A 23,979-nucleotide genomic window follows, 5' to 3' on the forward strand; every position below is an offset into this window, starting at 1 on the left:
TTGGTAATGGGGTGGCAGTGAGCTGTGAAAGAATTTCTGAAGAAATTAAACGAAGTAGTGGAAGCGGGCGACAGAAGGGAGGAGGCAGGGCAAAGAAGGGGCGACAGGTTTAGGGCTTGGATCGAGAAGGTAAAGGGGCGGAATACGGCGACAAAAAATTTCGGGGAGAGGGAAAGAAAAAACGTCGCGACAAAAAATGGCGAAGGGGGAAAAGCGGCGAAAGAAAGAAACAATGACATTCAACAACACTTAATAGACAACGGTTTTTAAAAACCGTTGTCGTAATCCCAGAAAAAAGCGCACATAGACAACAGTTTTAAAAAACTGTTGTCGTAGCCTTTAAAAACCGTTGTCGTAGCCCTAAAAAAATATAAATAGACAACGGTTTTTAAAAACCGTTGTCATAGGCCAAAAAAATTGCTAAAAGACAACGGTTTTTGATAAAACTGTTGTTAAAAGGCAAAAAGACAACCATTTGGTATAAAACCGTTGTCGTTTGAGTGTTGTTGAATGAAGTTTTTCTTGTAGTGCTAATTAATTTTTCTCTGTCTTTGTGATTTGATCGTCAAATAGTCTATATGACTTAATTGGTCTTTGTGACCAATTAATGTTTGGCTTTCGCATTGTGACATGATCATCTTGTAGTTTATGTGACTGACATGATCTATGTGACCAGTTAACCTTTAAGGATTGACTTGAACGAGTGAGAGATGTTGGTGTTCAGAAGGTGAAAGGGTGCTTCTTCCCCTTCATCTTTCAACCCTCTCACCTTCCTCCATTAATGGAGGTAGAGGAAGAGTCATCTTCCTCTATATAAAAGAGTGTCCAAGACAATTGGTGTATGACGAGAAAGGAGTGCATGCATTAGGAAAAGGCTACTAAGTTGTGTACGCAGATGAGATCGAATCACAACAGAAGTGCTGTCAGAATTCTACCGAGACTATATGTCTTGCAAAGAAGGAGAACATCCATTAGAGAGGGATTTAGTTTGTGAACCATGAAGAGCTTTCCAATTTCGTGATCGTTCTTCCATCAGCAAGTCTTGCCGGCGCTGATTACAGATCTACGGGAGATCACTGTTAGTATTTACTGTTTTTCATGCTTTAGAACTATCAACATATTCTGCAAGCAAACTGTACACTAGAAGCTTGCTTCCTGCCATGCACAGAAATTGTGGATCCATTTTGAAAAAGATGTCAGAGCATCTTTATGATTTGTCCTTTTTTGAAAATGCTTTGAGAGTCGTGCATAATCATTGATACTATAAAAAGGGATCTTCATCTACCATCGTATGTACGCTCACAAGACACGATACCACTAGCTACTATTAATATTCATTCATTTTTCGACTCAATTTGATCACTAACTTGAACGTTGGAGGACCAATGCTAGGGACCCCTTCCCTGGTCCGACGACTAACGCTCTTTTTGAGATACATAGGCATTTAGGAAGCATCTTGAGGTAGTGAGGAGTCTTCATTTGATCAATATCAGAGTCATTATTCTCAACCAATCATCTTCTCTACTTTTGCACCGGATCAAATAGATCTAGTCAAGTCCACTTAAAAATAATGAAGATCTCAACAATTGATCCCCTCTAATTAATTAACTTCTCCAATTGTGAATAGCTAAGAAACTTCCACATCTATTATTATACTTTCAATCGATCATAGCAATGCTACCACATGCTAGTTATGCATTCATGCCGTGACATTGCTGGGAAACTAAGCACTTATGATTTTTTATATATAATTCAAATATCTCATGTATAACAGGTCCCAGTGGACCTCTATAACAAGTTATCCATTTTTTTTTCTCATATCCCAGGTCCCAGTGGTCATGTAACTTATAAAATAAGTTATCCATCCATACATGGCAATCAAATATGTTACATTTATAAATTTGTGTGAGATAAAATTAGGTTTATTTTAAAATTAATTTTAAAATTTGAAAATTATTATATCTGAATTTGCTCCTGTGGTAAGATTTAATTAGTTAGTACGGAGTAGAATTGTTATAATAAGATAAGGATTCGAATCTTAATAAAATTAAGAAAAAAACTTTCTTTCATACTAGATAAGTATAATTTTTTGATTTACTTTTTCATAGATAATGATAAGACCAATTACATAAGATCATTGAAGTGACGGATTTTATTTTTTTTATTATAGTGTATAAACATGGGTAATAGATGTATTATAGTTTAACTAACAATATAATTACATGGCCAAGTGGCCCTCTACAACAGGTCCTAGAGTCATTAACACTCTAAACAAAGTTATAGTTTGTCCTACTCTTGGTTAGTGTTTAGTGTACCTTAATTATTAAGGTTTTAGCTAGTGTCAGTAGCTAGGCACCATCCTGGTTTTAGCTAGTGTCAGTAGCTAGGCACCAGTAGGTAGGCACCATCCTGTCACTGAGATTCTTGAAAGAGCAGGAGAGAGACTATTATTAGCCAAGTGAGGGATGTTTGATTGTATGGTATGAGAGTGGAGAATAAGAAAGAAATAAAAAATTAATATTTGATTTGAAAATTTGATGGTCTACCGATTCAATATTTTAAATGTGAGAATGAATGATTACTTATCAAAATGATCAAAATTAAAAGAATCAAAATGGAAAAAATAAAAATTCTTTCATTTTTGTTCTCTATTTTTATTATTCTTATTCTTATTTTTATTTTCTTCTAGAATCCAGCTTTTCTGAATATGAGGCACAGTGTGATACGATGTATGAACATAGTGATGCAAGGGATTGATGATGCGAAATTGTTAAGGTTTAATCAAAGTTTCATATTGAAAAAATTTGATAAAAATTATAGGGTTAAAAGGATGCATGATATTTTCATTAGTATGAGACCTTCTGGGTAGAGCCCAAGAGTAAAGTCATGAGGGCCTAGGCCCAAAATGGACAATATCAAGTCATTGTGGAGATATATGGACATCTTTTGGGCTCAACAAATGATATCAGAGTCATGGTCCAGACCAGATGCCATATGGGGCGACCTTGAACGAAGTTGAGGGTGGGCCCAGAGTAGGTCAGGGTGACCGGATATTCATGGGAGGCCTGGAGCAAGTCAGGGTGATCGGATACTTGTGCAGAAGCAAGTAGGTCAGGGTGACCAGATGCTCGCAGAGAGGCCCGAAGCATGTCAGGGTGACCAGATACTCGCGGGGGGACCTGGAGCATGTCAGGGTGACAATGCTGGCGGGGAGGCCCGGAGCAGGTTAAGGTGACCGAATACTTGCAGGGGGCAAATAGGTCAGGGTGACTGGATGTTCACGGGGAGGCCCGAAGCAGGTCAGGATGACCGAGTACTTGCGGGGGTGTTAGAGTGTATACTAAAAGCCTAGCTTTTGGTATGAACATTTATCTAGAAATAAGAATCACATTGGTCAAATGTCTACATTTATGATAAATGAAGTTGTTCAATTAATTTATATTGTAGATAACATGGTGTGTGGTGTCACACACAGAGGATCATGTTATCAGTACCTTATAAATTATAAACAGTAGCTCACGACCATAATGGAAAGGAACAAACCATTGGAAGGTCGTAGTGTAATTAGGTATTAGTTTATCTTAACTATATAATTACACTAGTACACTTAGAGTGTATTGAGTAGGACCATTAGAGGTCGTTTCTTTTATACTGACTTTATAAAGAAACAAAGACCTCAGTTATTATGGAAGTGTGTGCTCTTAATCCTAATACAATAACAAGCACATATATTTGATATTTATTTCTTTAATTTATCAATGGGTGAGATTTAGTTCGATGAATCAATAAGCCCGATAAGTTGGGAAATGATATCACTTATAGTGTGTGTTGTTGATTATAGAAGGAAACTGTGTCCTAGTGATCTAGGTTGAGAATGTCCCCAAGAGGAGCTCATAAGGATTGTCATGTTAAACCCTGCAGGTGGACATAGTCCGACATGACGATGAAGTTGAGTGGTACTACTTTTGGAGCTAGATATTAATTAAGTGAGTTGTCAGTAACTTACTTAATTAGTGGACATTTGTTATCTTAAACACAGGGAGACTAACACACTCATAATAAGAATGAGCCCAAAATGTAATTTGGGATTGGTGCGGTAGTTCAATAATAGTTCTTTAGTAGAATGAATTATTATTGATGAAATTAAGTTGTGTGTTCGGGGCGAACACGGGATGCTTAATTTCATCGGGAGACCAAAACCAATTCCTCCTCTCGGTCCCTATCGTAGCCTCTAGTATATAGAGATTTATACTCACCGCATACCCACCTTCTTACCCATCCAATGGGGCCGGCCAAGCTAGCTTGGAACCCAAGCTAGGGCCGGCCAAGACCAAATGGATGAGCCATGTAGGTGACCGGCCAAAGCTTGGGTCCCAAGCTTAGGTGGCCGGCCACTAGAATATTAAAAAGGATTTTTATTAAAATTATTTCTTATGTGGATATCATGTTTTTAAAAGAGAGTTTAAAAATTAAAAATTTCCTTTTATAGCTTTCTACAAAAGATTAAGAGAAGAGATTAATCTCTTTCCTTATTTGTAGATTAAAAGGATGGTTTTAATTTTTGGTAAAAACTTTCCTTATTTGTAAATCATCTACATGTTTAAAAGAGAGTTTAAAATTTGAAATCTTTCCTTATTTGTTGATTAAAAGGTGGATTTTAAATTTTAAGAAAACTTTCCTTTTTAACCATGTTCATGATTTAAAAGAGAGTTTAAAAATTAAATATTCTCTTTTATAAGTTTCTACAAAAGATTAAGAAAAGATTTGATATCTTTCCTTATTTGTAGATTAAAAGAGATTTTAATTTTAGAGATAACTTTCTTTTATCCACATGTTTAAAAGAAAAATTTTAATTTATAAAATTTCCATTTTATTAACCAATCATGAAGGGATAAAATTATTGGAGAAATTTTATAAATTTCTAGAAACAAATTAGGAAGTTTTAATTTTGTTTTAATTAAAACTTTCCTTGATTTATGGATTGTAGGTGGCCGGCCAAATAAGTTGGAAAAAGGAAATTAATTTTTAATTAATTTTTCTTTTCATGGCAAAAGAATTAAGGAAGGTTTTATTAATTTTCCTTATTTGCCAAGACCAAGGATTATAAAAGAGGGGATAGAGGAGGCTTCATGGTGAACAACTCTATTCTTTTTCTTCCTCTCTTTTCTTCTTTGGTGTGGCCAGCCCTATTTCTCTCCTCTCCTCTTGTTGGCCGAAACTTATCTCTTGGTGGAGCTTTTGTTAGTGGCCGGATCAAGGAAGGAGAAGAAGGAGAGAAAGCAAGCCTCGTTTCTAGCATCCCTTGGAGCATGGTGGTGGTGGCCGAACCTCTTCATCCTAGAAGATGTTTTGATGGCCGAAACTTGCAAGGAAGAAGAAGGTGCTTGGTGGTTCTCATCTCAGAAGATCGTTGCCCACACAACGTCCGAGGTTAGAAGAGGAATACGGTAGAAGATCAAGAGGTCTTTCTAAAAGGTATAACTAGTAATTTTTCTTTCCGCATCATGCTAGTTATTTATGGAAATAATACCAAATACAAGAGGCTTACGATTCTAGTATTTCGAATATTTTTCGAAGTTGTGTTCTTTTATTTTATTTTTCCTTGTGATTTGATTATTTTTTTCGGTTAACCTAAAGTTATTTTAGGAAATTAAATATTAGATTTCTATAAAAGGTTTTGTCTAGTCGGTGGTGGTTGCTCCCATATCCAAGAAGGCCATGTGCCTCGCCACGTCAGTACTGGGAACCAATTATGGAAATTAATATTTAATGGAATTAATAACTTAAGGTGATTTGGGTCGAACGTGTTAAGTTCCGCAGGAGATCCAAGTCAAAACCTAAAAGAACAAATAGATTAAGTTTTGGATCAAACGTGTTAAGTTCCGCAGGCGATCCAAAATTTAATTTAAAAGAACACATGGTAGCTAGGAAAAGGTTCAGACCTTTGTACAAAATTTTTGTACAGTGGAACCTCTAGGTTTTCCGAGTAGCAACCAACATGGGGAGGTCTGGAGCAGGTCAGGGTGACCGGGTACTTGCGATGAGGCGAGTATGTCAGGGTGGCCGGATGCTCGTAGGTAAGCCCGAAGTAGGTCAAGGTGACCAGGGCGCGGATGCTTGCGGGGAGACCCAGAGCAGGTCAGGATGACCGGATGCTCGCGGGGAGGCCCAGACCATGAGAGTAATTGTGGTCCTTCGTTTGAGGGGAGGATTGTTGGGGTTCAATCAAAGTTTCACATTGGAAAAATTTGGTAAAGATCATGCGGTTAAAAGGATGCATGATATCTCCATTGGCATGAAGCCTTTTGGGTAGAGTCCAAGAGCAAAGCCATGAAGGTCTAGGCCCAAAGTGGACAATATCATGTCATTGTAGAGATATATAAACATCCTTTGACATAACAGAAATAATAAAATTTTAAGAGATCATGATTTTTAATTTAGATTGAATCATAGAATTTATAATATATCAAATCGAAACTCATTCATAAAATCTATATTTATTAAAAGATATAATTCATTACAATCCAATTTTAAACTTAAAAAAAACATAATTTAAAGTTTTTCAAGATGTTTCAAAAAAATTTAGTCTTTTTTTTATGAAAGTTAGTTAATATTAAGGCATTATTTTTATTGAAATTGATTTTATTTAGTTAAACTAAAAAAGAAATTCTCTGTGTTTAACCATTTTTTATGTCTTCCTTGAAAATTATATATTAGAAGTAGTTTACCGAATAATCCCTATTATGTTCCGCTTCACATAGTGGTCCATTAGTTACCATTAATTATAATTCCATCACAATGTAATTAACAAGCTTCCAAGAAGGACATGTGTGAAAAATAAATAAATAAATAAGATAATAGAAATAGACTTTGCAAAATTCCAATAAAACAACTCTAAGTATCAACTCGGATATACAAAAGTGTTGGCTCACAATGTTGTTTAAAATTTTGTTGTCATCTCATTTTGCATACTTAATTAACGTTCCCTCGATCGACCACGTTACACTTGGTATTTGTTTATTTCTACCGCAGAAGAGCATGCACCTTTGGCCTTGATTTAAGCTTGTTCGAGGCAATTATATATATCACGCATTAATAGCAACCCACAAAGGATATACAAAGACCAAAAGATGGATTTAATTAAATTAATTAGTCAACTGCATTGCCTAACTGCATTCAAAGTTAGAATCATTTGGCTTTCTCAAATTAGTTAAGATTAATTGCCTAATCCCAAAGAATTCTTTATTAGATACTTCAAATTTTTCTTGACCAAGTCGATGTATTTAATTTAATTTAATTTAATTTTCAGACAAAATGACTCCTTTGTTAAAAATAAAATAAATAGAGAAGGAAAGTAAAACTACAAAGTGTATAACATCAAGGCCAAACTTAATTCTTAATCCTTGGACAATTTATGGCAGAAAAAAGAAGGCATTGACGAGGCAATATATATTTTAAATTGACCAAGCATGTTTGAAACCCTAGAAAAGAATTGATCAGGAACTTTCTGATCAAGAGTGTAAATTTCCTCGACTCCATTCAACAAGAATTAAGTCACAGTTGAACAAGTTGCATTAGTTATATCATAAACAAGTACTTCTTAATATTTTTTTTATATTTTCTGTATTAAAAATGGGAAAAAAATGACTGGGAATCATGTGCTATATATGCATTAATATATTAGATTAAATGGTAAAGTCACATGGAAATTGAATTACTGGGGAATCATGCACTACTTCAGTTAAACAGTTGCCAGAGTTTTTTTTATTTTAAATAAGAAAAAAAGAAAGAAAAATCACATCCAAAGCCAATTTTCCTACTTTATATTGCAAAAGTTGATAACGCTGAGTATATTCAAACCTTGCTTCTGTATTACAATTCTATTATTCTAGTTGGTGCTTGTGAGGGCCAATTTTCCTCCCTTTAGTTAGTCTCTTTATTATCGATTATTTTTTCCACTAGTTAATAGTTTTTTTTGGATGGAACCGATCAAAATTTTGCTGGACCAATAGTTTTTCATTGATTTAATTGAGTTAACCAATTAATGAAGCAATCGATCGACGAAGAGTCTCTCCATTAATTTCTCTCTTGTTGCTCATCGTCATCCTTCCTTTTCCTCTGCTTAATTTGAGCTGAGCTAGTTACGTCAGCAATTGGCCAAGGAGAGAGCAAAGCTGAGAGATGTGCGACTACTTCTCGCAGAGGATGGACGGCGATCTCACCGACATCGTTCTCACCGGCGGCCACTTGTCGAACTCCGGCCTCGATCCATTCCTCGACGACGACGCCAACTGGCAAGTCGATCAGCTCCTCCCCAACAGCGACCCCTTCGCTGACCTCCAAGTCGACCCGATGTTGAACCCCTACGTCGCCGCCGCCGCCGGCGGTGCTACCGGCGTCGACCACGGCGGCTTCGGAGATCGGTTCCAGCTTCTACCTCCGCCACCGCCGCCAAAGGCTGTGGCTGCTAAGGTGCACCAGATCTCGCTGTCACCTCTCTTGCCAAAGATGATTACCGCCGGCGGTCCGATGGCCGGCGCCGCAGATCGCTGTGGAGAGGAGCAGATCTCGCCTCGTAGAGCTACTACTCCTGGCAACAAACGGAGGTGCTGAAAAAATTCTCTCAACAATTTGTCTTCCTTTTCCAATATTTGGATTTATATTTGCAGAAAAGGTCAGGCTAAGAGGGTGGTATACGTTCCTGCACCGGCGGCGGCGGCGGAAGGCAGCAATAGGCCGAGCGGAGAGGTTGTTCCCTCGGATCTGTGGGCGTGGAGGAAGTATGGCCAAAAACCAATTAAGGGCTCTCCTTATCCACGGTAATTAATCACGCATTAAGTGTAATTAGATCTGATTAATTGCCATTATTCCATGCAAATTAAGTATTAACCACATGGACGCGAAACAGGGGCTACTACAGATGCAGCAGCTCCAAGGGCTGCTCCGCCCGGAAGCAGGTGGAGCGCAGCCGCGCCGACCCCAACATGCTCGTCGTCACCTACACCTCCGAGCACAACCACCCCTGGCCTACCCAGCGCAACGCCCTCGCCGGGTCCGTCCGCTCCTCCCACCATTCTAAGTCCACCAAGCCGCTGCCGCCGCCCACTGACGCCACCGCCACCGATCCATTAATTAACCACCCCGACGCAGAAGCACTGGCGCCGCCGGACTCCACCTCTCCCTTGGTCAACGAAGAAAGTGGCGTTTGCTACAAGCCGATGATCCCCGAGGCGAACCTCCAGCCCGACGACTTCTTCTCCGACCTGGCCGAGCTGGAGTCGGAACCGATGAGTCTCATCTTCTCCAAAACCGATCCCTTGTTCAGCATGTTCGATTGAAAGCGGCTAAATTCAATCAGGAGAGGGTTTATAACAAGACCCCGGAGCAGCAAAACAAAAAAGCTTAATCGAGTCCTCCTGTTCAAGGTCTAGTTATAAACCTTCTTAATTTGAATCCACAAAGTTGTTAATTTCAGTTTTGTCTAAAATGGAGAAGGAAGTTAATCGATGGTCAGTTTGAGACGACCTTCAAGTTTGGAGTAGTGCAGGAGGATGGGACAGAAAGCCGGTGAGTAAACAGGAAAGCTTGAAATTAACAGTTGCAAAAGTAGCTTGTCCATCTCTTTAAGCTGCCAACATGGTGGTGGGCAAAACAGTTCATGCTCCTTGTGAGGACTTAAAAAGGAGGATCGATGAACATCTGTCAAAAGAATAGATCATACTTAATTTTGAAATTATGATGACAAGCGAAATTAGCAAGCTTAGACATAATAGATACATACGTGTATCGAATTAATACATGAATAAGTTCGACACTACAATTAATTTGAGCAAGCTCTACTAGTGACCAATTGACTTTAGTTGAAATTCAACATTTTTTATAGGCTCATTTGGCTATTTTTTTTAACTCAAGGTCAATTTGGTACATGAAATTTCAGTCAATATAATGAAGGATTTCATAGAAGGATATGAATATATTGAATTATTATATGTAATTTATCTTGTATTGTAAGATGTTTTTAAGATTTGAATCCATGACTATAAGATCACACGACGATAACTTTAATACTGCTCTCCGATTAAATATGACAATTATAAATTACCTTTCGTGAACGACATCTACACCCTAAAGATCATGTATAATGCGACACCCCACTCATGAACCCTTGTATGGAGAAACTATATAGGTGGCTCCGCCCGTTATATATTCCAATTTCTAGATATTGATATTTCACTCATTAATCAACGTTTCAAACAAAAGAATAAGAATTCGTCACTTTATTAATATCATTGTCGACCATTGTGGTGTAGAAAGACACCCGACTCTAATGATTTCTTTCGATTCCATTGTTTTAAGTCACTCTGAGATCAAGGAAAGGTCATATGCTCATTGATTGGCCTTCATTGGTTGATGGGAAATATGAGCCACGATGAACTCTATGAGTGCAACATTGTGTGCAATGCCAACAGCTGTAGCCATTATGCTTCATGCTGAGAAATGAAAGGTCTCCTTTGGCAAAGAACAAGATCCTTTGACATTTGGTGCATTACAAGCCATAGTCAACAAGAAACACACAAAAGAGGCACATCTCTACAAGATAATAATGGTGCCAATCTCCCTAAAGCAAAAGTATCTTTAGAAAAGTCAACAAAAAGATTAAACAAATAATGTTTCAAAGATTTTTTTAATCAAAAGAAAGAAATCCCACTTAGCTGCTGAAGGGATGCATGGTTTGGTGTCATTGGTTTCAATTAATATATTAAAACTCCATTTTCTATGTGATCCAAGAAGTACTGTGCATCATGCATGTTCTTTGTATGATTAAACTGTGATAGATCAATGTAGTTGAAAGCTAAAGGACAAATGAATCATAAAATATATTAATGACTGATCAGTGGTTGAGAGATTTTTTTTTTTTTTTTGTGTGTGAAGTACAATATATAATAGCTAATAAAATTAAGGAACAAGGTAGGACCTTTGAAGGAAAGAAGCCCTCCAATTGTCCTTGTTTAATGGCTTCCAGTTCATGCAAGCAACCAAACATGACCAAGAGGAGGAAGAGTTAATTATTCAACTGGTAGTGATATATACAATAATTAATCAAGCAACATGTCTCAGTCTTTCTCTAGAGTACAATTCTGGCTAGCAAATATTTAGTGGTCAAGTAAAATAGGTTATATCCCTTATATACCTGCACTACAAGTGCAGGGATAAAGGAATAATAGGATATGGTAAAAGTAGACTTGTTCATGATGTATTTGATGTTGCGACAATGTGATTGAATCACCGCAAAGGAAGAGCGAATTAACAAGTTCTGAATTGTTAAGTAGTACTCTCCTAGATTAAGAACACTAGTGTGTGATTAGAGGAGAAAACCTCAAACAACTCTCCATATATCTCTTTATTGTCTTTTACATGCTCTACTTAAACCTAAACTCTAAACACAAATATCAATCTCAAAGTGTTCTTTAATATAAATATCCTAAAGTCTTCGGTAGATTAAAATTGAAATTGGTGTATATACACACACTAAATATATAAATACAGTGAACATGATACATTATTTAGTTTTTTACTACAGTCTTATGTTCTATATATTTATATAATCATATGTTATAGTTTTGAATTTTATAAACCGTTTGTTGAAGTTCTGAAGGTATATTCTAGTTCTATATGTGATTTCTAAAATTTAAACTAGAGTATATACAAAAGTATCTTGATATATAAGATCATAGAATATGACTATACAAAATCATATATCATGTACTTTGATTGAATTTATAAATTTAAAATTTTGTATACTAAAGCTTTAAGATGTATACTAGAGTATTAGGCAAGGTGAGAATTCAATTTTGGAAAGATCGGAACAAAGGTATCAATCAAATGCTTGGGAATACTCCAAATTCGGAGTTTGAGGAGGTTTAAGGGGATTTATTCTATGATAAATTGACTACTAGTCACATCAATCAATTGATGTGTTTGAGCAATGATACCATAGTCATTAATAGAATATCAAAAAATAGTTGATCAACTCGATTAATGTTGATCAATCGATTGAGCAGTCAACTATTATATTAGTCGAGTAAGGGTGTCTTCTTGTTTCCTAGACATCTGAGGATTGAATCTTACTTTTGATGAATTAACAAATGAATTTCCCTTAATGGGCGGTGTTGATACAATCAACTCCTGGTCAAGGTTTGGTCAAGTTGATAAAGCTCGAGTTAACTCAAGTTGGAATTCGATGTTTGATTAATATGTTATTTGGTCGAGTGAAACATCAAGTAGGGTCAAGATTAACCGGATACTTGACAATCAAGCAATATGTTAAGTTGATTGAGCGAAAGGTCAAGTAGGTCAAGATTAATCGGATACTTGATAATCAAACAATATGTTAAGTTGATTGAGCGAAAGGTAAGTAGGTCAAGATTAACCGGATACTTGACAAGATATGAAAAGTCCAAGTGGGTCACTGTCGATCAGACACATGGCGATCAGAAGTTCAACATAGAGTTGGCATAATACGGAAGGTCCAAGTGGGTCATATTTGATTGGACACTTGATGTTCGAAAGTCCAATAAGTAGTTGGTAAGAGAAAAGTATAAGTGGGTCATGGTTGACTAGACACTTAGAGGTTGAAAGTCCAATATGAAGTTGTCACGAGAATCAAAGTCCAAGTGGGTTATAGTTAACTGGATACTTAGTGATCGGAAATCCAACAAGTAATTGGCAAGAGAAAAGTCCAAGTGGGTCACTTACGCCGAGTAGAATAGTGATTATCTTACAGATTGACGAGAAGAAGTTTTAAGGAGAAGGCAATAAGAGAAAATTGTCGTTCTCCCAATTTTCCCAAATAAAGAAAATTATATTTAATAATCAAGAATTATTCCTCAAACAACTAAATAGATGGTTATATAGACCCAAATTATGACACAAAGAAAAAAAAGAAATCTCAACATTTAGACTAATTCCTATTAAAAAAGAAAAGAAATCTTATATAATGGAAAAGAAAAAAAAAAAAGACTCATAACATACTCATAATCTTAAAATCTCAAAATGAACTCAAATTCCAAAATATAAAAATAAAATACTAAAAAATAAAAATTACCAAAAATAATAAAAGAAAATTTAGATCCTCCTATATCAGTCACTCTGGCTTAAACAAAACTCATTCTTGAATTTAGGTTAGTTTAAGTGGAAGCCCGGAAGAAAGATTAAGTGAGATCAACTCAGGTAAAATTTACTAGTAGCTGCTTGACTTTGGAAATCTTGTTTTTCTTCTGGAAAAATTCAAGCGGTGCATTTCCATTATGATCACGAACACATTTCATAATATGACCATTAAACTCTAGCACCATTTGAGCTTTCAGCTCCACATCAACTACTTCTAGGGCCTTTTGGATTTTACTCTACAACCATACATTTGAAGACTGAGAGGCAAAACACAACCAATCAAGAATTGCAAGTTGTTTTCTCTAAATTTCTGTACCATGCTCAAAGAAGCTTTGAATGACATAATTGCCAAAAACGCTAGTCATTAAGGCATGATCGCTACAGACTATTTCAGGAAAAATCAAGTTGTTGTCCTCAATTGAAGCAGTTTTAAGTTTCTGTTGAATGAAACAACTTCCAAGCTGATCCTTACTGAACTCCACAACATGTCCAATAATATCTGAAAGTTCAAATAAGCTAGTTTTGTTGTTCTTGAATTCTAAAAACAAATATGAAGAATAGCCTTCTCCTATACATTGCACTGTTCTCCGGAACTCCCATTTGACTTCGAGCTGTGGACGACATCCGATATAACCACACATTTTGTCTAATTGGGCTTATTCTCTCCAGCAAAGGATACATCTCATCAGGTCTCCTTCTTATTTCCCGTACTTTAGCAACAACTACATCAGTGTCAATGCCCTGTTCTTCCAGTTCTTATGATCCTGCTGAAGCTGATTGGTTTTCACCCACAACTTGCTCATCGGGTATGGAAACAGTCGAACTTTTAGGTTCAATTTGATTCTTCATGTAATATACCGAAAATATATATAAGAATTAAAATACTTAAAATTATACATAATTAAATGTATTTAAAAAATAAATTTATATTTGTGAGAAATTGAGAGAGAAATATATTTATATGAATTTATAGTAATTATTAAAATTTTCTAGATTTTAAATGAATCTTTTTATATTTTATGGGATAAACGCATAAAAAATAAAGCGGGTTAAAATACCCAATTAAAATGGGAGGCAATTGAATATAAAACCTAAGTCTAGATAATTTAAACCTAAGTTTTTATTTTCCTCTCCCACCTCTGTCTCTTCCCCTTGCGCTCGCGACGCTGCTCTGCAGCATGGCATTGCCGTTCGTGAGTCGTCGGAGTCACTTTGTCACGTCCCAGGTAGTCTCTGCCAAAAGAAATTTCGACAACATCTCCCCTGTGCGGGTGACAATATGAAACTTCCTACAATGCCCTCAGAGCCATATGTTGGTTGCTACTCGGAAAACCTAGAGGTTCCACTGTACAAAAATTTTGTACAAAGGTCTGAACCTTTTCCTAGCTACCATGTGTTCTTTTAAATTAAATTTTGGATCGCCTGCGGAACTTAACACGTTTGATCCAAAACTTAATCTATTCATTCTTTTAGGTTTAGACTTGGGTCTCCTGCGGAACTTAACACGTTCGACCCAAATTGCCTTAAGTTATTAATTCCATTAAATATTAGTTTCCATAATCGGTTCCCAGTACTGACGTGGCGAGGCACATGGCCTTCTTGGATATGGGAGCAACCACCACCGACTAGACAAAACCTTTTATAGAAAGCTAATATTTAATTTCCTAAAATAACTTTAGGTTAACCGAAAAGAACAATCAAATCACAAGGAAAAGAAAAAACAAAAGAACACAACATCGAAAAACATATTCGAATTTCTAGAATCATAAGCCTCTTGTATTTGGTATTATTTCCATAAATAACTAGCATGATGCGGAAAGAAAAATTACTAGTTATACCTTGTAGAAAAATCTCTTGATCTTCTATCGTATTCCTCTTCTAACCTCGGACGTTGTGTGGGCAACGATCTACCGAGACGAGAAACCACCAACCACCTTCTTCTCCTCCAAGCAAGGTTCGGCCACAAAGGAAAAACTTCACCAAGGAAGAAAACCAAAACATTAACCAAGCTCCAAGAGATGCTAGCTTTCTCTCCTTCTTTTTCTTCTTCTCCAAGTAGTATCCGGCCACCACAAGAGCTCCAAGGGAATAGAGATGTTCGGCCACCACAAGAGGAAGAGAGGGAAAGGATGATGATGATGGCCGGCCACACCAAGGAACAAAGAGGAAGAGAAAATAATAGAGGTTGTGTCTTGTGAAGGCACCCTCACCCCTTCTTTTATATTCCTTGGCCTAGGCAAATTAGGAAATTTAATTACAATAAAATTTCCTAAATTCCCTTCACATGATTTAATTGAGAAAAATAAAATAATATTTCCCCAATTGATCTCTAATGGCCGGCCACATCAAGAGGAAGCAAATTGGACAAGTTTCAATCAACAATTAAAACTTTCCTTATTTGTTTCCGAAAATTTTAAAAATAAAATTTCTCTTCAAAAAATCTCTTCATGGTTAATAAAAAGAAATTTTCATAATTTTAATTTTACAACATGTGAATAATTTTTAAAGAGAAAATAAAATATCTCACCAATCTACAAATAAGGAAAGAGATCTAATCTCTTTCTTTAATCTTTTGTAAATTTTACAAGAGAGATAATTTAATTTAAATTCTCTTTAATAAATTATTTCTTCCACATAATAAAAATTAAAATTAAAATTCTTTTTAATTTATTTTGGCCGACCCTACTAGCTTGGGTTCAAGCTAGGGCCGGCCACCCAATCTTATACCTAGGCCGGCCCTAGCTTGTTCCCAAGCTAGCTTGGCCGGCCCCTATTGGGTGGGTATAGAAGGTGGGTATAGGTGGGTATATAACTCTATAAATAAGAGGCTACGATAGGGACCGAGAGGAGGAATTGGTTTTGATCTCCCGATAAAATTAAGCATCCCGTGTTCGCCCCGAACACACAACTTAATTTTATCAATAATAATTCATTCCACTAGAGAACTATTATTGAACTACCGCACCAATCCCAAATTACATTTTGGGCTCCTTCTTATTATGAGTGTGTTAGTCTCCCTGTGTTTAAGATATCGAATGTCCACTAATTAAGTGAGTTACTGACAACTCATTTAATTAATATCTTAGTCCAAGAGTAGTACCACTCAACCTTATCGTCATGTCGGACTAAGTCCACCTGCAGGGTTTAACATGACAATCCTTATGAGCTCCTCTTGAGGACATTATCAACCTAGTATCTCTAGGACACAGTTTCCTTCTATAATCAACAACACACACTATAAGTGATATCATTTCCCAATTTATCGGACTTATTGATTTATCGAACTAAATCTCACCCATTGATAAATTAAAGAAATAAATATCAAATATATGTGCTTGTTATTATATTAGGATTAAGAGCACACACTTCCATAATAACCAAGGTCTTTGTTTCTTTATAAAGTCAGTATAAAAGAAACGACTTCAAATGGTCCTACTCAATACACTCTGAGTGTACTAGTGTAATTATACAGTCAAGATAAACTGATACCTAATTACACTACGACCTTCTAATGGTTTGTTCCTTTCCATTTTGGTCGTGAGCTACTGTTTATAATTTATAAGGTACTGATAATATCATCTTCTGTATGTGACACCACATACTATATTATCTACAATATAAATTAATTGAACAACTACAACTAAATGTAGAAAATTTGACCAAATGTGATTCTTTATTCATAATGAATGTTTACAAAGCTTAGGCTTTCAGTATACACTCCAACACCATATACCTCGGCCAACACGGTCGGAACAATAACAATAAAATAAAAGTGACAACCACGCAGTGTAATAGTAAAAATCCTAAACCTAAGCAATGTTATGGGAATCATTCCAAATATTCTACTCAACTACACCCATAAAACACAAATCCGATATCCTACTCAACTACACCCATAAAACTCAAATCTCCAGCATACATCCAAATGAAAAGCCATCGATAACAAAGGATCGTACAAAATCCAAGTGTCAAAAGATACAAGTCTGAAAACATAGACAATAGCATAATAAGAACAACCAAAATGTGCGAACTCGTCGCTACGCGAAGTGGTGGGGGACTAGCGACTGGAACCTCCTGAACAACCTCAACCTGAAAATGATAATAATGGAGGTGAGTCAAACACTCAACAGATACCTAGTTGACATGCATAGTAAATAATAACCAGCAGTAATAAATATGTGTACAGTCTCCTGAATAAATATCCTATGGAAAATGAAAAACTGTAAGGTAAAGGAGTATATGTACTAACCAGAACCTGGATATAATGAAAATCAAGGTCGTCAGACCGAGGAGTATCATAATCCTGTATGCATATCAATCAAATGCATCCATCCAATATGCAGCAAACACAAGCAATAAATGCATCAATGCGTATAATGCCAATGACATGTCCTGGTCACCCCTGACGCCAGTCATCCATCTCACACACGATGGTGAGACCGAGTGGATAGGGTTGTGACAACCGTGCACTCTGTCGTCACTGCTCCTGATGAGTGACCGAGTGGACGGGATGCTGTCGAAGTACACCTATCCTCCTACCCCAAATCATAAGTGGGGGAGCGCAATGCTCTCATATCCCTGAAACAATCCAGAGGAGGGATCTCTGTCGGCTACCACGTTGCGTCACACTACCCATGAGCAGACCAACGGAGCCAAACAGAACAACCTGCTACAACACACCCTACCTGAATAAAAACCTCTAACCCATGAGTGGTTGTGTGTGCAGATTCATGTAACTGGCGATGTGCTCAACAATAATGGAGCTGTCAATCGCTCAGCATGCAATCATGCGTAATGATGCATGACACTAAGCATAAAAATATCCTGATCCTATCTACCTCCATAAAAACATGTACCAAATATGTGAATCAAATAATATGATCTAGGTACACAGGTTAGGTATGGTATCTACCCAGTCCGATATATCATAAAGCATGACATGCCACTACCTCTATAACATAAGTAGTAAATAGGGCATGAATGCTAAACAAGTAACAAACAAAACATGCTCGGAAAACAAATAGTGACATGCCGACGTAGATATAAAGATATTTAGTACTACTTGTTAAAATCTACTAAACATATCAACAAGACATATCAAAATAGATAGGTCAAGATACCCGCCTCCAATAGAAAGGTCCAATCCGATCCAAATCCGACGCCGAGATGCTCGTCTCGCGTCAAAATCTTGTGTCACCAATATATATACATTTTTATTTAGCTACAACTTAAATGAATAGCTAAATAAAATCCTCAAGAACAATTTAGGGAAAACCCCTAATCAACATGATCATTCACCCTACCTAAATTTAGTCCAACAGTTAACTAGGATTAATTACCTTAACCCTAATCATTCCATTAGATTAATTCTAAATCTAACAATTCTACACATGATCAACTACTTACAACGTCCAATTCAAACCATGATCGACAACATAGATCAATTAACTATCCTTACCTCACTTCATAACCATTGTCGTTGTTCCTCAACTAGGTAGGGCAGCCGTCGAAATTGAGTAGCTGCTGGAAACCACTTGCCCAGATTTGTTTTGGTTATCCACTTTATCAGAACAACACCCAAACTCCTAAATCCAGGTCTAAGAGGAAAGCCTACCTCAAATTAGTCGTCGTAAACCCTAGATCAGCAATGGCAGCAAGCAACCAGTGGTGATGCGCTTGTGGTGGTCGTGTGAGGAAAAGAGGATGTGGCTGGCAGATCGGCTTACTGGCAACGTCTCAAGCTTCCGACGGTGATTGGAGCAGATACCCCTTTGCTCTAAGCGTACTGGTGGTGGATTGAAACTAGGGCACAGTGTTGGCGCAGGGGAGATCGGGAGTGAGGGGTCTCGGCCGACTCAAATCGAGAAGAAGGGCGGCAGGAGATCTGAAGGGTGTCGAAGCTCTTACTCACTGTGTCAAAGTTGCGCTTCAGCATGGATAGGCGACCGGCGATCAGCATTGATCGGTGTTCTAGGGCACGGAAGGGAGATCGACTGCTCCGCCTCGGATGGTGCCAAGCGCTCGGCGCTAGGGCAGAGAGAAGGTGGCTAAAGGCGATCGGGAGAATGGCTCGACCAACGATGGCTCGAGCGTAGCTGGCGCTTGGGCAGGGGCGAAAGAGAAGGACTGCGGAGAGGGCGTCGGCAGTGGCGTCGTGAGAGAGTGAGGGAGGAAGTCGATCGGGTTGGGGGAGATGAAGATGATCGATTTGGGGAAGAAGAAGAGGAAAACAGAAGATGAGGGGTTCGACCGAGGGAGAAGTAGGGCACGGGATGACGACGGGCGAGGGGAAAAGAAAAAGGAAAAGAAAAACAAAAATCAAAATTTTCCTCGTTAAAATGGGATAGCCTAAATTGGCTTTTCCGTGACCCCATAATTATCCCCGTAACTCACACCATACGACCTCCTAAAAATTCTCAGAAAACTTTTAAAATTTTTAGAAAATTCTATTATAATTATTCGTCCTTTTTCGGTATTTTACACACTTCTTCCCTGATGTCGGTCATCGTCCTGGACAAGTAGGAAGTACGTCGCTTGTCGTTGTGTCGTGGCTTCATTCCTCTTCCGGGTGTGTTGCATGCGCCGACTGTCGTAGCCTCTGTCGCCACCCGAGCGTCGATTTTCCCTCTCCTCCCTCTACGTCGATCGCTAGCCTTTTCTGCCCTTGCGAGCAGCCTATCACCACCTATTTCTTGTTCCCTCTGCCGAGCAGACGCCACTACATCGTCCTCGCCGCAAGTTCCTCACTGCGGCATTGTCGTACTATGAGGGAAGAATAAGATGGGTACTGCGAGCATAGCTGGACAACACCACTACCACCGTCGCTTGGCTACTGTGAGCTGCCGCCGAAGAAGAACCCGTGAGCCATTGGCAGGTGAATTTGGGGTAATGTTATTAAATAGTCTCTTAATTAGATAATTAATTAGGGTATTAATTAATTGGATTTAATTAGAAGATTAATCAAAGTATTAATACATTAATGGATAGTTGATAAGTTTTATTGATGGACTAATTTGGTTGTGATTTATTTGTTTAAGGTTAATTAATTAATTAATCATATTAATTAATAAATTATTAATTAATGTTATTGATTTAATTGGTAAGTTAGATAATTGGTTGTTATATAATTAACTAAGTTATTAATCTATTAATGGTTACTTGAATCACATTGAGAATTAATTATATATCAATTAAAGGATTAATTGAGTAATTAACTAGCTTACTAATTGATTTATTTAATTAACATGATAGTTAATTAAATTAATGATTGACTAGTTGATAAATTGACAAGTTAATTAATTAATATGTCGATTAATTAATTAAAAGATTTATTAATTATCTGTGGATTAAATCAATGGGATGATTAATTGGTTATAGATCCTTAGATATTCTTCTTACCTCTATATATAGATTTAAGTTTGAAACAGACTATCTGAATTGAAGACATCAAAGGTTTGCTACAGTTAGAGGTGAATTGTTTCTTCTTTGAACTTTTTAGATCTTTGATCTTAGTATATGAGATTTGATTAGGCATTAGTTATATGTTTACCTTAACTCCACTCCATGTTTTTTTGAGTTTGATATGTGCATACTTGAACTTAGATGTGTTCCACTTGATATCTTGCAGTCTCATTGTTATCCATGTTACTTAGTATCATGTGTATTTGTTATTTTTATATACATTGATTATATCTCATACTTCTGGATATGACTATATTAGTATTGTATGGAGATGATTATATTTATGGATCTGATTATTTATTTTTCTACTTATCATCACATAGTATATATCCTGTCGATCATTGTCTCTCATTCATGGTTGAGAAAGTCGTTAGTGACCGTTGTTATATCCTATCAACCATTGTCTCCTATTCATTGTTGAAAGATTTGTCAGCGACTGTTTCTACTTATCCTATTGATCATTATCTCCTATTCATGATTGAGAGAGTCGTCAACGATCATGATACATTCGACTGCTCATGAGACATCCATGGTAGCGAGTTCACGTGCAGTCCATGGCTAGATAACAATGTGTATACCCTATTTGTCCATGAGACCATTCGTGATAACGCATTCGTATGTAGTCCGTAGCTAGATAACTACGTATATAACTTGTCTACCCACGAGACCATTCATGATAGAGAGTTGTTGCGTGCAGTTAGGATTTATTATATGCTTGTTATGTATTTGTTCATGATGGATTTGAATGTACTGTATGTACTTCTGATTTATTGGTTATACATGGTTGAGCAAGTTAGTGGAGTGTTATGTTGTTGGTTTTGATTTTAGTTAGCAGATAATTATATTGGTGCTCTAACTTTTGTAGTAAGCATTACTTGAGACCGCTCCCTTTGATCTCCTTATATGTAGTATTTATACACTATCTATCTTATACCCATTGAGTATTTTGTACTCAATACCCCTTACTTTTCTTTGACTTCCAGGTTAGCAGATAGAGGGTAGGTTGTATCGACTACCCTAGTGTTGCTCAGAGATCAGTGTTTGTCAGTCTCGCTCGACTTTGAGTTATCAAGTTTCAATTTTATATTGTTGTGATTTGGTTGTTTTTTTCGTTGTGTATCAACTCTTTGAGTTTTGGTATAATTGTAGTAATCTGTACCTTGTTTAGTTTTGTTTAGTTATAGTATGTTCATATGTTCATGCATATATACACGCATCAATATTTATGAATTTAGTGATTTTATGTTGCATTGGTGCTAGTGCTAGCTTTAATTGGTTTTGTACCAATTATTTATTGTATTGTCACTAGAGGGTATTGTCTGATTTGTTAGACAATTATATCCTTAGGGCGTGACAATTTTATTGGCATCAGAGCATGGTTTGATGTCGATTACGGTTTTTTTAGGATATCCATCTTGTTTCGATTTATAATTTCTGAGTTTAGGATGCCAAGCAAGTCGAAAGGGCGTCTTTGAGCTATAGGAGAATAAGGTATATCTCTAGTGGTTATCTTAATTTTTGTTCACTACCTTGTTTAGGTTATGGTTATATAAGTTGAATGTCATATAAATTAAGGTATTGTTTATACACTCTCCAATTTAGTTGGATTGTGTAGTTGTTTCTATACCTGTCAATTATGTACTCACTGACTTGAGTTTAGCATGATAACACTTAGTGAATCATGTTGAGGATCTTGTGGCCGGCTAGAAGGGGGTTGGATAGCCGATGCTCCCAAATCGATTGTTTATCCTACAATGTTAGTTTGCACAGCAGAAATACAGACTAATATAAACAAAAAAGCTAAAGACAATAAGAGAAAGAACAAGCAAACCACTAACACAACGACTTACATAGTTCGGAGATAACTTGCTCCTACTCCACGGCTGTCCGTAAGGTGGATCATCCCTCAATCCGTCGGTGGATTAGTCCCCGACAAACTCCGGCTATCTCAAGTAGCTCCTTGTGGGTGGAGAAACCTCACCACAACACTCACCAAGACCTCTTGAATTACACAAGCACTTGAGAACTTTTGTGACTACTAATTAGGGTTGACCACCTCTAATTTCGTCACCTTGTCCAGTCATCCCAAGCTCCATCTTATAGAGTTTGGGAAGAAACAACCCTGCTATTTTATCGTTACCAGTCGACTGATCTTTACATCAGTCAACTGATACCTAGCCAACGACTCTCTCAACTACTCTCTACCAATCGACTGATCCCAGCCGTTTAGGCACAGAACCTCTTTGTGCTCACCCCCAATCGGCTGGTCCCAATGTCAGTCGACTGGTACAACCCTAAAATTAGGGTTTCTCATCCCGAGTACATTTCTCTCGCACTTGGATCCTCACGACTCACTTGATTCTTTTTTGCATCCTTGACCTCTTGCCTTCAAGCTTACTTCCTTTGGCTCTCATCCCTTGGATGCATCCAAGCACACGGCTCGTACCTAATGTCATCCTTCACGTATGCCTCGAAGTCACTTCCCTGGGCCCTTGTCCTTGCTACCTTGTCCACGGTCCCTCGGATGCTCCATCCTTCACCGGACCTGTAGCCATCAAGTTAAGTCATATGTGTATCCTGTAAATCTACACACTCACATACACATATCAAATAACGAGGGTAAACCTAACTTAAACTCTTTGCCCAAACACTAAAATACATGGTCGCATGGACCATTGGGATTGCTCCAACAAATCATCCCTATTCACAATTGTGGTCGAGGTCGACCATGAAAGTGACCAGTTGACACATTAAGAATTCGACCTTGATGAAGATAATGTTGATTCTCCTAAAGCACTGACTGATACCGAGTTAGGAAGTGGGTGTCGAGCCTATCAACAATCTATTGGAGATCACGAAGTGCAATCTTAGGAATTACCAATAACAATATCGCCTCTACCACTACCAATTGGGTAATGGATAAGGAGCGTATACTCATACTATCACAATCAGTAGAGGATCGATGTATCATATTTCCATGGGAACTTAGACCATGTACTGCTCGTATCATATTAGATAACTGAGAAGGTATATTCAGATATGTGATCTGTACTAATGTGGAAAAGATAGAGCTAACTGATTATCACTTATGAGACCAGGGTACAATGTGGTGGAAGATGCAGAAAATTATCTTCGAGAAACAAAGAATCATTTGGTGATTATTTTGAGATATTTTTGAGAGATAATACTTCTCTACCTCCTTTTGTATAGCTCGTCGTTAGGAGTTCCTGAACCTTAAGTAGAGCAACTATAACATAATAGATTAAAGGCAGAGTTTAGTCAACTCGCCTAACACTGCCCCCAACAAGTAGTTCAAGATCTTAACCACATCTTGGAACATTCGTTATT

General features: G+C 37.3%; 1 protein-coding gene across 1 annotated transcript; it reads left to right on the forward strand.

Annotated features, from left to right (window-relative positions):
- The first annotated feature begins 7,912 nt into the window (after positions 1-7,912).
- LOC121983100 (probable WRKY transcription factor 14) lies at positions 7,913-9,758 on the forward strand. Its single transcript, XM_042536073.1, has 3 exons — positions 7,913-8,606; positions 8,670-8,819; positions 8,909-9,758. Exons 1-3 carry the CDS (start codon positions 8,182-8,184, stop codon positions 9,336-9,338), a joined length of 1,005 nt encoding a protein of 334 aa, XP_042392007.1. The 5' UTR covers positions 7,913-8,181; the 3' UTR covers positions 9,339-9,758.
- Positions 9,759-23,979: the final 14,221 nt, after the last annotated feature.

The sequence above is a fragment of the Zingiber officinale genome, chromosome 5A (genome assembly GCF_018446385.1).
Source record: "Zingiber officinale cultivar Zhangliang chromosome 5A, Zo_v1.1, whole genome shotgun sequence".
Classification (NCBI taxonomy): domain Eukaryota; kingdom Viridiplantae; phylum Streptophyta; class Magnoliopsida; order Zingiberales; family Zingiberaceae; genus Zingiber; species Zingiber officinale.

Bases quoted from the DNA above. Each gene is read 5' to 3' on its own strand.
- LOC121983100 (XM_042536073.1), top strand. From the start codon at position 8,182: ATGTGCGACTACTTCTCGCAGAGGATGGACGGCGATCTCACCGACATC. The intron at 8,607-8,669 runs GTGCTGAAAAAA...TTATATTTGCAG, and splicing joins ACTCCTGGCAACAAACGGAG to AAAAGGTCAGGCTAAGAGGG. The intron at 8,820-8,908 runs GTAATTAATCAC...GACGCGAAACAG, and splicing joins AAGGGCTCTCCTTATCCACG to GGGCTACTACAGATGCAGCA.